The sequence below is a fragment of the Pleuronectes platessa genome, chromosome 18, assembly GCF_947347685.1.
Source record: "Pleuronectes platessa chromosome 18, fPlePla1.1, whole genome shotgun sequence".
NCBI classification, from domain to species: domain Eukaryota; kingdom Metazoa; phylum Chordata; class Actinopteri; order Pleuronectiformes; family Pleuronectidae; genus Pleuronectes; species Pleuronectes platessa.
This window is the reverse complement of record NC_070643.1, coordinates 11,315,653-11,328,305: the sequence shown is the minus strand read 5'-3', so window position 1 is coordinate 11,328,305 and position 12,653 is coordinate 11,315,653. Positions and strand designations below refer to the sequence as shown.

General features: G+C 41.8%; 1 protein-coding gene across 1 annotated transcript in view; it reads left to right on the top strand.

The window, feature by feature from the left end:
* ppp1r9a (protein phosphatase 1, regulatory subunit 9A) overlaps positions 1–12,519 on the top strand; it is a 50,055-nt gene extending 37,536 nt beyond the window's left edge. Inside the window, exons 9-20 of the mRNA XM_053446737.1 lie at positions 249–478; positions 1,941–2,037; positions 2,959–3,094; positions 4,455–4,549; positions 5,526–5,688; positions 5,802–5,871; positions 6,070–6,126; positions 6,770–6,818; positions 7,029–7,073; positions 8,383–8,502; positions 9,483–9,665; positions 9,964–12,519. Coding sequence (XP_053302712.1) covers positions 249–478; positions 1,941–2,037; positions 2,959–3,094; positions 4,455–4,549; positions 5,526–5,688; positions 5,802–5,871; positions 6,070–6,126; positions 6,770–6,818; positions 7,029–7,073; positions 8,383–8,502; positions 9,483–9,665; positions 9,964–10,131 — 1,413 coding nt within the window. The 3' untranslated portion in view covers positions 10,132–12,519. The remainder of the gene's footprint in view (positions 1–248; positions 479–1,940; positions 2,038–2,958; positions 3,095–4,454; positions 4,550–5,525; positions 5,689–5,801; positions 5,872–6,069; positions 6,127–6,769; positions 6,819–7,028; positions 7,074–8,382; positions 8,503–9,482; positions 9,666–9,963) is intronic.
* Positions 12,520–12,653: the final 134 nt, after the last annotated feature.

Here is a 12,653-nt window from a genome sequence, read left to right as displayed (position 1 = left end):
TATTTAATGTGAATGAATTTGTGCTGAATCCAAACTTTTTATGTTATGAAAGTAATGTAATTGCAGATATAAATATTTCTACAAATGTTGGGGTCTGAAGGACAAGCTACATGATTCAGTCAATTAAGAAAATGTCCTTTTTCAAAAGCAATAATTAAATGAGGTCTTTATATGATGTTAGACAAACATACAATCAAATGAAAAATGTCCCTTATTCTAAGTAAAGTATTATTTTTGTCTGCCTCCAGTTGGCGTCAGTGGAGAGGGAAAAGCAGCGCTGGGAGAAGGAGAAGAGCCAGCTGAAGGCCAGCATCGAGGAGAACAAGGAGAGGATGCTGAAACTGGAGAGCTACTGGATCGAGGCGCAGACCCTCTGCCACACCGTCAACGAGCACCTGAAGGAGGCGCAGGCCCAGCACCAGACTCTGGAGAAGAAGTACAACAAGGCCAAGAAACTCATCAAAGACTTCCAGCAGAAGTAAGCGAACCTGTGCTAGAGCTGTTCATCCAGGAAGGAGGAACACTACGACCTCCTGCAGATTGTAGAACGGTTTCCTTTTTTCGTTTTGATCCAGTTTAAAAAATACATGACAGCGGGGTCTTCTGGGAAAGTGGATGTTCGGACCCAACTGTACTTCCTGCACATAGAAGGAACCCAGAGCGACGACATCATAAGACGCTCACTCTCTCGCTTTGAATTTCCCGCAAACTTTCTTCTGTATTCTCACAACTTCTGGACATTTTATTAGGGGGCTGGAGAAAAAAATATATATTCAGTGCATTTCTGAAAGTAGCGTTATTAGATTATGTCTTAGATAGATAGATAGATAGATTACTTTATTCATCCCCGAAGGGAAATTAAGTCGTCATAGCAGCAGGTATATTTGAATACAATAAAATACAATACAATAGAATAAAACAAAAAATATTGAGGTAGAAAGAATAAAAAATAAGGAACACAAGATAAATAGGTAGGTAAGGTGCAGTGGCAAGATGATGGTAATAGTACTGATGATATGATGGTAATGTTATTGTTAGACAGTATATTCAAATAGTACAGTATATATAGTATATAATATAACATAATATATATATTTCTTGTCTTGTTGCCATAGTTTCATGTGGCCCAATGTAGAAACTTGTAGCTGACCTGCATCCTTCTTGTGGGAGGCACTATGTCTTTTGTAACACTGACACTTACACCGTTTTCCAAAAATAGGTTGTTGCTTCAATACTGCTATTAAACATTCACATAAATATAAACATACTTTGAGATAAATTCCTGCATTTTTCCTTCCACAACCGCCCCCACTCTTCTCTGCGAATAGAAATAAAGAATATTTCCTGTATTTCCATCTTATGAGGCAGATCATGTCTTTTTTATAGCCCCAGTCTTCTCCCACTACAGCAGCGGGAGATGAGTTTCCACTCTGATGCTGTGCAGCTCCTCTGCTTTTCAGCGCGTTGATCTCTTTGGTCAGTCCCATCACAAACTCTCCTGCCACGCTCCAGTCTGACTGCCTCTAATTGGCTGTGGTCCTGAGGGCCAGACGGATGCCAACTAATGAAACAAACTCTGCTCGCTGATCTGTAGAGGAGAGACAGCAAACTCCCAGACCAAGGGTAGAGCAGGCAGGAGGGAACAGCAGCATTTATTATTCTCAGGAGTTGTGTGTGTTGTGTATGTGTGTGTGTGTGTGTGTGTGTGTGTGTGTGTGTGTGTGTGTGTGTGTGTGTGTGTGTGTGTGTGTGTGTGTGTGTGTGTGTGTGTGTGTGGTGTGTGTGTGTGTGTGTGTGTGTGTGTGTGTGCACTCGTGTGTGAGTGTCTTCACTAGACATCCTAAAACAGCCTCAGCTCCCTTGTCACCACATCTGTGCAAAGGGGCAGGCTTAAATAACAAACAGCTACTCAGCACAGTACAATCTCTTTCTCCCTCCAGGGAGGTGGAGCTTATCCAGAAGGAGGATACAGAGAGGAGGCGGCTGGAGGAGGCTGAGAAAGCTCATCTGGCCGAGATCCAGGGGCTGCAAGTGAGGGTAAATCATTTCTCGCTCTTAATCTTTTTCTGTCCATCTCTCATCATCTCTGCTCTCATTGTGTATCTCTCTGGGCTCTGTTGTTCTGTCTGTGCGTGAAAGATTCAGCACATTGTCCTCAGAAATCCCTCAAGTGAAAATAATCCAATAAATAGAACCCTACTGGTATGGATTCTGGGGAGGCCGATGATCATACTGATATGAGGGGGAAAAACGTTCCAATACTCATATATCCACCGATATGTATGCAAAGAATTAATTGTCAAGTGATAGCCGATGGGCTCTGAGATTTGCAGAGCTTTTCTACTTTCTCTGAGCTTGATTAAAGACTGTAAAAAGATTGTTGGGTTTAGCAGACCCCACTGGTGAAATGTAGGAAATTCAATAACGATCAGCGGCTGCACGCCATTAGCTGTCTGTGCTTTTTCTGCCACATTTATATAAAGAAGTGTTCTCCTCCCTGGACAGTGACAGCAGAGGGACGCGGAGTCCAGGAGCCTGTGGTCAGTTTGGTTATTGTAAATTGATTTTCTGCTCTCGTGCTCTTAAAACGTGACAGTATTGTGCTCTGGTCTCAGGTCGAGCCCGGCAGTTGAATTTGCCGACAACCTGACTGTCCCCCTTTTATTATTCTACCAACGGAGCACTCACTCTTTTCAGAGGGGTGAAAAACACAATAAGATCTGGAATTAAATCCAGAGGATAGAGGAGTTAGGCCTTAACTAAACTGACAAAACCTTTTTCAAATGTGCTGTTGATGTAAATGTTTTTTGCCGACTCCTGTTCGAATGTTGGGAATTCAATGAAAACATGTACTCCTCATCATGTAGGCCATTGCCCACAGCGCTTTAAAGCAGCCGTTTGAACAGGTTAACGCCCCGCGGCTGATTAACATCGACCGCTTCCTCTCCCTCTCCGCAGATTGCAACATTAGAGTCGGAGCTGATGCAGCTGATGAAGCAGAACGGCATCCAGGTCAACAACAACAACAGCAACAGCGCTGAGAGGCTCAACGCGCAGCAACACAGCCCCGTGCGAGCTGCAGCACAACTCAGAGGTGTGTCCTTGAGGATCAGTGTTGGGACGTCTTTGATATAAAGGAACGGTGTGGCATTGTGGGAATTAATGTTTATTCAGTGTCTTGCTGAGAGACAGTTGACAGGATTTGTACAACTTTCCTATTTGTTCATTCAGTGTGTTTATTTTGTTCTCTGACTAAACTGACAGAAACCATCTTTGAAAACAAAATTCATATCTAACCCTTTTCTTTTGAGTTTGGTCCATGTCCCATCTGCTAACATAGAGGAGGCAGGGTTTATGACCTATACTTCAGCCAGGCAACAGCTTATTGCTCCCTGGTTTCAGCCTCATATTAAAGAAACAGATATGAGAGTGGTATCGATCTTTTAATCAAACTTTTGGCAAGAAAGCGGAATGAACGTGAACCTGAACACTTCAGACCATTAATTTAATGAATAGACCGACTTCTCAAATAGGAGAGTGAACATGAACATGACTTCTTGCCTGTCCTCCAGTTTATGTCTGAGAATGTGCTCAAGCACAAACGTTTGTTTAAATAAACTATTTCCTATTGACCGAGAGAAGTTGTTTGTCCTCAACTACTCTGCCATAACCTTTATTTAGCCTCGACAGTTTATTGACGTATTTTGCCCTTTGAAGGACACTGCAAAGATAGGACTGTCTTTTTCGGCTGTAAGCAAACATACAGAAACACACACACACACACGCACAAACAAAAATTCAGACTTAGAGTTCAATCCCCTCTTTTTTTATGTACTGTACATCTCAAATCCTCCTCTTCCCCACTGCCTCAGTATTCACACGCACTCTCCCCTCTGACCCTGGTTTCACTCTGCACCTCGGCATTAACAAAATAAACAAGTAATCCCCTGTTCCTCTTCGACTTTGTTGTTTGTGTGTGGCACGTGTGATGCTGTACAGTGCAGATGGGGGAACAACACAGTGTCTTGATCTGCACAGATCCGGATGACGCAGCCCATTATGCAATATTAAAAAAGATGGTGGGGGGGGGGGGGGTGGGGGGGTTGACTGGTGGAGGATATTCAGGAGAGAGTGAGCCCCCATATCTGCTGAGGTCATCATTTTAAAAGATTCAGTCTCCGTCTCATCTGACAGCGCTTCCCCGAACACTCAAGACTGAGCAGACACTTGATAACTGCCTGCTCACTTAGTTGTGTTATAATGATAGTTTAATTGAGTCCAGGTATTTTTAATGGAGTTATTTAATTGGGGGGTGGCGACACTGGGACCAGGCCAAATCATGCACAGGGTAGGATTTTTGAAATGTTTTTTTTTTCTTCTTTTTTACCACAATCACAGTTGTTTGTCTCTCTGTGTGTGTGTGTTTATCTGTGTGTGTGTCTGTGTGATTCTAGACCTGAGGGACGGCTCACCGCACTGCTCACCCAGCAAAAAGACGAACTACAGAGTGACAGCTACCCGTGACAGCACAAGCTCTGCAGAGGGAGAGGTTTGCATTCAAATGCGCACACATGCACAAACCCACACACACACACACAAACCCAAACACCCACAAACACACACTGGAGCTTTACTCCAACTGTAGCCATAGTTACAAATCTAGCCTAACCTTAACCCTTACCTAAACCTAACAGTCGTAATTCGTTCAACCCAAAAATGGGTGAATTCCCCATAATGTGACTGTATAAACAGATCCCCACAACATAAGCATACCTGGACCACACACACACACACACACACACACACACACACACACACACACACTTGCACAAATGACCCTTACTCAATGAACCTTAAATTAACATATTTGAAACAACAGCTTCAACAACAACATCCAGATGTGATGTGGATCGATGGGATGTTTAATCAAACGACCTCCATTACTCTCATTAGACTACACTTACATTTAACATGCCTTTTTATTTCACCACATGATGTCTAATTGGTGTGTGTGTATGTCTCTCAGCGTGTTTGTGTGTCTTCAACCCCTGTCCATTCCACTTTAGTCTTTTAATGGATTAATTGGTGAGTGCTGCTCAGCCGCACTAATTGCGTCTGCAGTGCTGTCACTACTTGTTGTCTCTCCCTGTGTTATAATAACAGCCACAGTCTGGGTTTTTTTCCGGATGAAAGGATACTGCCGTCCCTTAACTCAGACAGAGCAGGAGTGAGTCCAGATTGGTTTGAGAACTGGATCAGAATTGGCAGGAACACGAGAAGCTTCCAGGGAGATGGAAAAAAAGAGGACAAGGAATTAGAGAATTAGAAACAGTGAAAGTATGTCAAGCGACTTCTCCCAGATGAGTCTGCGCCGCCGGCTGTTCAGATCAAATTGACTCTAATTGAACTTCATTCTTCTTTTTCGCGGGACTTCTTTGAAACCTCTCTTATGCATTTCATCCATTTTCATCCTTCACGATTCTCTCTTTCTATGCCTCTCCTCATCTTCTGCCATCTGTCCCCAGGTATCAGAGGGACATGGCAGTCCAGCACACAGTCGCTCTGGTTCGATTCGCAGTGGGACGTCTTGTGATGGAGGAGCGGTGGTCCTCAGGGGTCCCGGCAGTGCAGAAAGCTCCCCCAGGCGAGCACTGCACTCCTCCTCCACCACAGGAATAATCCAGGATGGTGAGTACTTAGATGCACTTGCTGTCTATTTATGTAAACTGCATTTCTGTCATTATCTTCTATCTTTTTTGATAATTGTGTAAGCCCATTGATCTCAGTGTTTGTGATCGCAGGTTCTCGGTCTCCTGCGTTGTCGAGCCCGTCTCACAGTCTGGAGGAGCACAGACCGGCTCTGGACTCTGGGTAAGACCACACACACTGGAACGCCATGTTACCCTTCTGCATTAATAGATTTTAAAGTAAGATACGAAAAATCTGAGACACAACCTGGCAGGTGTCTAAGCAAACGTTATTAAAAGTCCGTGGGTGACAAAGCACTTAAAAGATTGAATGTTGTTTCACATTTGATAACATTCAAAGTCAAACTATGTTTTCACTCAGGTCCCTCAGGAAAACCAAAGTGAAGGACAGAGACCCCAGAGCCTCACCTGGAAACAGGTAAATGATCAGAGCTTCAGAGTTACAGTTAGCTTTAATAAGACAGTGTTCTGGAGCAGCTCTCGCTGTTTGGATGTACCTGGTGTCATTGACCACGTTTACAATAGTCTGATTAAGACACTGCCATGGAACCATTATTTTCGGAATACCTTAACCCGAATGAGCTCATATTTGGAATGAGCAATAATCAAATGAAGACATGTGGAGTATTCCGACCTTAGTCCCAATACATGGACTTAATCACATTGTCATGTCTGAGATTTCACAGTATTTTGTGACATAGACATATGACAGTTACCAGCTGCTTGAGGACACAGGTCCTCGGTTTGATTGTAAACAAGTCGTAGGACGTAATGCTGACGTGAGTCCTATTCAGAATATGCTCTGTAATGTGAATGGGAATATCAATGGAAAATCCTATTATGAAAAAATAAATCAATATTTGTAATATTGCTGTTGATGTAAACATAGTCAATGATTGTTGTTTCAGGAGCTGTTTAATACAGTGTGGTACAGTAATCTTCACTACTGACCTCTACTTCACCCCTTCCCCTCTCTCCCTCTCCCTCGCTCTCTCTCCCTCCCTCCCTCCCTCCCTCCCTCTCTCTCCGTCTCCCTCTCCCTCTCCCTCTCCCTCTCTCAGCTCCACAGAGCCATCAGTCGAGGACAGTCCAGAGAAACTCAAGGCCAAGGTAAAAGAAGTTTGTCTGCTGGTACTTTGAGCAAATAATCATTGACTTGACAGATACTTGACACTTGACATTAAAAGACACTTTTCTCAGCTCTATGCGATGTAAAGTCACAGCAGACGTATTATCAGACTCATATATTCATACTTAAATATACTGTAAGTTCTACTTTGCCATTACACTTTGACTCACTTTGTTATTTATGTTGAACAGAACTCCCTTACATGGCCCCACTTCTTCTCCTATTCATATTACCTGGTATTGTATTTTGTTCAATTATACCTGAATCTACTGAAATGGGTGTTGTTACTCTCAGAGGTAAACAGGGTTTAGTAGAAAATGAAATGCATAATTGCATAATTAATTGTAACAAAGATGATTAGTCTGACATGATCCTAAACATCGTTTCTAATCTCAGTAATGCCCATTTTCAAAATCACGATCTCAAGTATTAAAAGATTAAAATCTTCCCAAGTGCTCCCAGTGCCAATCAATTTCAGTATGCCTCTCAAATAAGTTATATTTCGTACTAATTTAATAAGATTACATTTATTAACTTGGGCATCTGTTGCAGTGTATGAATTTGAATGAAACCTGTTTCTAACCCGGTGGCATATCAGATGTCGTCACCTCAGGATTGAAATGGAGATTGTGTTTGATCCAGTGCCTTCTTCTCCTCCCCAAGGAACTCTGTGCACAAGATGAACACACATCAGGAGATAAATCAATGCACAATGTATGCACGTTAATAAAAACATGGAGGGTATTAAGCAAGGATTCAGCCCAGATAGCTTAAAGTCTGAACATGTAAGATTAGTCTTTCACCTAAGATAGTACAGAGGCTCAAATAATCCCCTCAAACTACAGTGTTAAACTAAATGGGATGATTGATTTTAACTCAAAATCTTGTATAAATAAAACACTTTTACTGTTGCTTCCTGGACTGAGGGGACACTGTATATTCCACGAGGAACAATTGACACAAACATATTGCTCCATTTATAAGAATGTGATGTTTTGACCTTTACCTCACGAAGAGACATTTTTGTGTCTCACTCTTTTCTCCTCCTGATATCAGCAGCTCGTCTCCTGCTGTTAAAGCACGGATCTTAATGTGATCCCTGTATGTCCACACTGTCCCACACTCAATAGGACAAAGGGACAGATTTTGGGAGTTGGATATCATCCAGCCACATCATCTCTAACCACCAGTTAGAGCTGTGATGGAGCAGCTTACGTGCACAGCCCCTGTCTTCATGCAGTCCGTCTATTTCTCATTCGGGTTCATGCACAGAGGAAAAGCCCTTAATTTTCTTGATTAATTCACTCCACATTCAGCCTCTCTGTGTAGGAAATTGATTTAATAACACCCTCTTTGATTTAAATTTACAGCATCATCACACTAATGCAACATCGTGTCATTTTTTAATCAATAGCACTTAACAGAAACATCAATAAGAGGGAAGCACTCTGAACTAAATTCCACTAAATTCAGGCCCAGAGGTGGCTGCGTCTCACGGTGAGGCTTGTAAGTGTGTGGTTGATTTTTTTTATTTTTATTTTTCAGGGACCCAGTTTGACTGATGATCAGAGCGTCAGCAGCAGCAGCTCGGTGGAGATCAGCGGGCTGCTGGGGGAAGCCAAGATGTCAGGATGCTCACAGACACTGGCGCTGTCGTCAGACGAGGTACACGCACAATCTTACGATATTTTCATGCAGATTCATCGTACGAATGCAAAGTACAAACCCTAAATAGATAATTTCTATTGGTACTGAAAGTCCCATTTTAGGAGCTCATTATGAACCTTTGCTTCTTTATGAGCCAAGAATGTGTTCACATACACATTTTGACCCTGGTTTAACATTGTTCTCAGTGTACTTACACATCGACAACAAAACCTCAACAATCAAGGTAAAGAATGGTACAGGAGTAAACGCTAGAGGTAGTGCAAAGATGCATTCAAATTATAATAATAATACTAATAATTCACCTTCTGCCTCGAAGTACCTAGCTTTGTAAAAATGCAGTCATGTACATGTAAATAAAAAAAAACATAGAATTTGCTTCCACAATGTGTTTGTAGTCATATGAGGTAGAAGAAATCTGGAAAGTCGTTTTTTATTTATGTCAGTTCCCTAATTTATCATTTTTATAGATACTTCTGACAGAAAAAAAAACATCATCAGCTGCTTTGCTCACATTCTTCTTACAGATGATAAGAATGAATGATGCATTCAGCAGTTTAGGCTCATTGTATTCAAATGTTAGTGGCTGCCGTGGTGGAAGACATTTTCTTGCTGCTCGGTTAACAACACAGTCATTTTCTGTTGTTTCCTCTGCTGCCACGTTCAGAGTCTGGATATGATAGATGACGAGGTGAGACTGAGGCTGCCGAGGACGTTTAACTTGTATTTGTGTTTCGAGTAGATTCCATTTGTCTGTGTTTCATTTCCGCATTATATTATTTTTTGTGTCCCACAGAATTAGTATGTCATTCGTTTTAATATACATTTCCCACTGTAGTTCCCCTTTTTTATGGTAATATTTATTTTCATCTCAACTCATCATTCATCTAGTTTTCTGTTGAAGATACTTTTAGTGCCTTGTCATAAAATCTGTATTAAACAGTAAAGATTGTTTTCCATCTTTCTTTATCTCTGTTCAGATCCTGGACGAGGGACAGTTGTCGAAGCAGCACCAGTGGCAGAGCCACAGTATTACAGAGTGGACTTCCCAGCAAGTGGCCCGCTGGCTTTTGGGCCTCAACTTAGAACACTATATCCCAGAATTCACTGCCAAAAACATAGACGGAGAACAGTTGCTAGAGCTAGATAGCACTGAGCTGAAGGTCGGTTAAAACTTCATGTAGTTATACATATATTGTAGTCACATACACATACAATAGAGCCTGTAGATATAGTGTATTGGTATTGTATACATGTAATTGCAGTGTGTAGAAATCACAAATTTAGGAACAAAGAATGTAGAAATAGAGCTGCCTGTATACATTTGTTATGGGGCAAATGGCTCCTGACAAATCTATTTTTAAACTGTGAAATATTCTAATTAGAACACTAACGTAAACGTTAACAGGTAAATAGACCGACCAAAGACACAGGATGCTTAAGCATGTTCTTTTGTTTCAGGCCCTTGGAGTCACCTCCTCGCAGGACCGTGCCCTGATCAAGAAAAATATCAAAGACCTTAAAATGTTGATGGAGAAGGCCAAGAGGAACCAGGAGAAGCTGGAGAAACAACGTGAGAAGCTTCGCAAGAGAGAGCTGGAGCAGCAGAAGGAAAGCCCGTCAGAGTGAAGCAAGCTCACCTCTACCATAGCGCTGCAACTAGTAGCATCGAGGAACAGAAAGTCATTGGGCCCCACATATGAACCCTGAGGGACGCCCGCATAGTAGTTCAATAGTTGTCAGTGCTGGAGCTCCACAACAAAATGTCAGATTGTTGAGTGACTTCCTCACCGAGCAATTTAAACCAAAATGAACAGTTGGACAACAGGATGCTGCCCCTCCTTTCCTTCGCTTTACACCCACCCTCTGTCTTTAGTAACTCACTCAGTTCTATTTATTTTGCTGTTTATGGCTTGTAAATTGGAATTATTTATCGCATCCAGAGTGAGTCTGTGTTAAGTCTGTTTCATCCTCATCCCTTCTCAGAGCCATCATACAACCTACAGACACAGCGACCATGTACATATACAATGACGTATACAGATGAAATCTGTCTGATGTGCCATTTTGATAGACTTGTGTAAATTTTGTTCAGATACATCAAATCTATTGCTTTGAAGCACACACAGGTCAGTGTGTGTGCATGGAATATACGAGGCAGTTCTCATCTCCCACCACCAGGTGTCCACATGCTGCTTCCTGTCCCTTCTGACAAAGATGACACTAGAACTTTCCAACAGGAACTGAACTGGACACTGGAAGAACTCTCTTGGTATCTACGAGAACACTGGAAGTGCAAACACTGTAAATGCAAACCACTGCACTAGCTGTACAGTGCTCCTTACAGTATACATGTACCATAACAATAGCAGTTCTCTATGTAAAAATGGCAACAACATGCTGTACTCATTGGACTGGTTCTAATGGAGACTTCAGGTACAAAGTAATGGTGAAACTCGTAACCTACCAAACCCGAACCGTACAAACAAAAGACAAAACAAGATGAGAAAAAGAATCCTACTGCTTATACGCGTACTGTTGCTTTGACTCTGCTTATAACCTGCTTCTGACCACTTTTTATATCCTCTCAATAACAAACATCATACCCCGTCGCTGCCTTTAGAAATTCTAGTGACGTAGAATTGTCCGAATTCGACCCGCTTCTGTGTGAGTGTTGAGACACATACAGTAGATTAAATCCATCTCTGATTGTTATTTTATTCTTTCAGAAGAATCACGGGTCGCGTACACCATGCAAATGACTCTGGAATATTCTTAACGATATTTAAGAATGCTGCCATATACGTGGTTTATCTCTGCGACCATTGACGAATGCAGGACGTGCAGACACTGTCTTAAAGTTAAACTGATACTTCTGATGTTACACTGGAAATTGCAACTGACAGATGCAATATAGTTTGAATTTTCTTATGAAATCTCTTCGGTAAGACTTATAACACTTTTTTTGGTTTTACTAGTTAGATGAAAAATGTACCTTTTTGAAATTGATTTTGACCTGTGTACTTTATGCAGTTATTGTTTTTAGGATTATCACCGAGAGACGTGTTCCCTGTGTGACTTCTTTATCATTCCCAGGAATCATTAGGTTTACAGTAATTAAAGAGATCCCAGTGTCGCCGTGATGAGACACGAGGGCAGCTTTGAGTTTTGCTCCATCTGTCTTTAAGGGCCCCGCCTGGTGAACTGATAACAGGTTAAGAACATGAGGAAGATTTGGGGTTAAAGATCTGTTAATTTATTTATTTCTGTATTTAACGAAGCAACTGACTATTGTTTATGATAACTTATACAAAATAAGAGTATTATTAACACCTAATGATGATTTATCCAGAATTGTATGATTACTTCCTTTTTTGCCAAAACCTAATTAAAGCTGTCCATTAGAAATGTCTTAGATTTAAATGGTTGTTATGGAACGAACGCAAGAAGCAAGAAGAAACAGTGATTCTCTCCCATTGTGCTTGTGGTTTTTCCTCTAATACAACCATAGTGCTGCTCCAGTGCTACTCCCAATTAAACTGCTCACGGTGTATTCTTATGGAATATTTTGTAACACTTGAACCTCTCTGTGAATACCCCCCCTCACTCCTTTTTGACTCTTTTGTATGTATAGTCAAAACCCAGAGCAATATGCTGTAAGAATCCTAAAGACGCCTTGTTTTCTATCGTGTGCGGACGCCGTTTGTCCGAGGGCTGAGGGGGCATGAGAGCTCTGACCTGAGCCCACGTGTGTTCCATATCTTTTTCTTGACGTGCTTGAACCGAACTCGACATGATGAAACCCAACGTGTGGACGAGACCCTGGTGCTCCTCGCCGTGTTTTCAGCCATGATGCCTGGAAGGGTTTTTGTCTTCACGTGCGTAGAGAGCGAGCGATAATCAGACTGCTATAGCCATGCTGACTCTCCTCCTCCACCTCCTCTTCCTCCTTTATTTGTCATTACCTTGATCTCTCTTTTTTTTTCTCATTCTGAAAAGTTTGAAAGGGCAGCTACCTGTCACACTGAATAAAATGTGCAGTCACTGTCCATAGCCTCCGCTTGTTTCCTTTGTTTTCTGTTACGTTTCCTAAGGCTGAGTCTAGAAAGTTTGAACTGGTCATTTGCCAGCCAGGGACAAAATCCAACAGA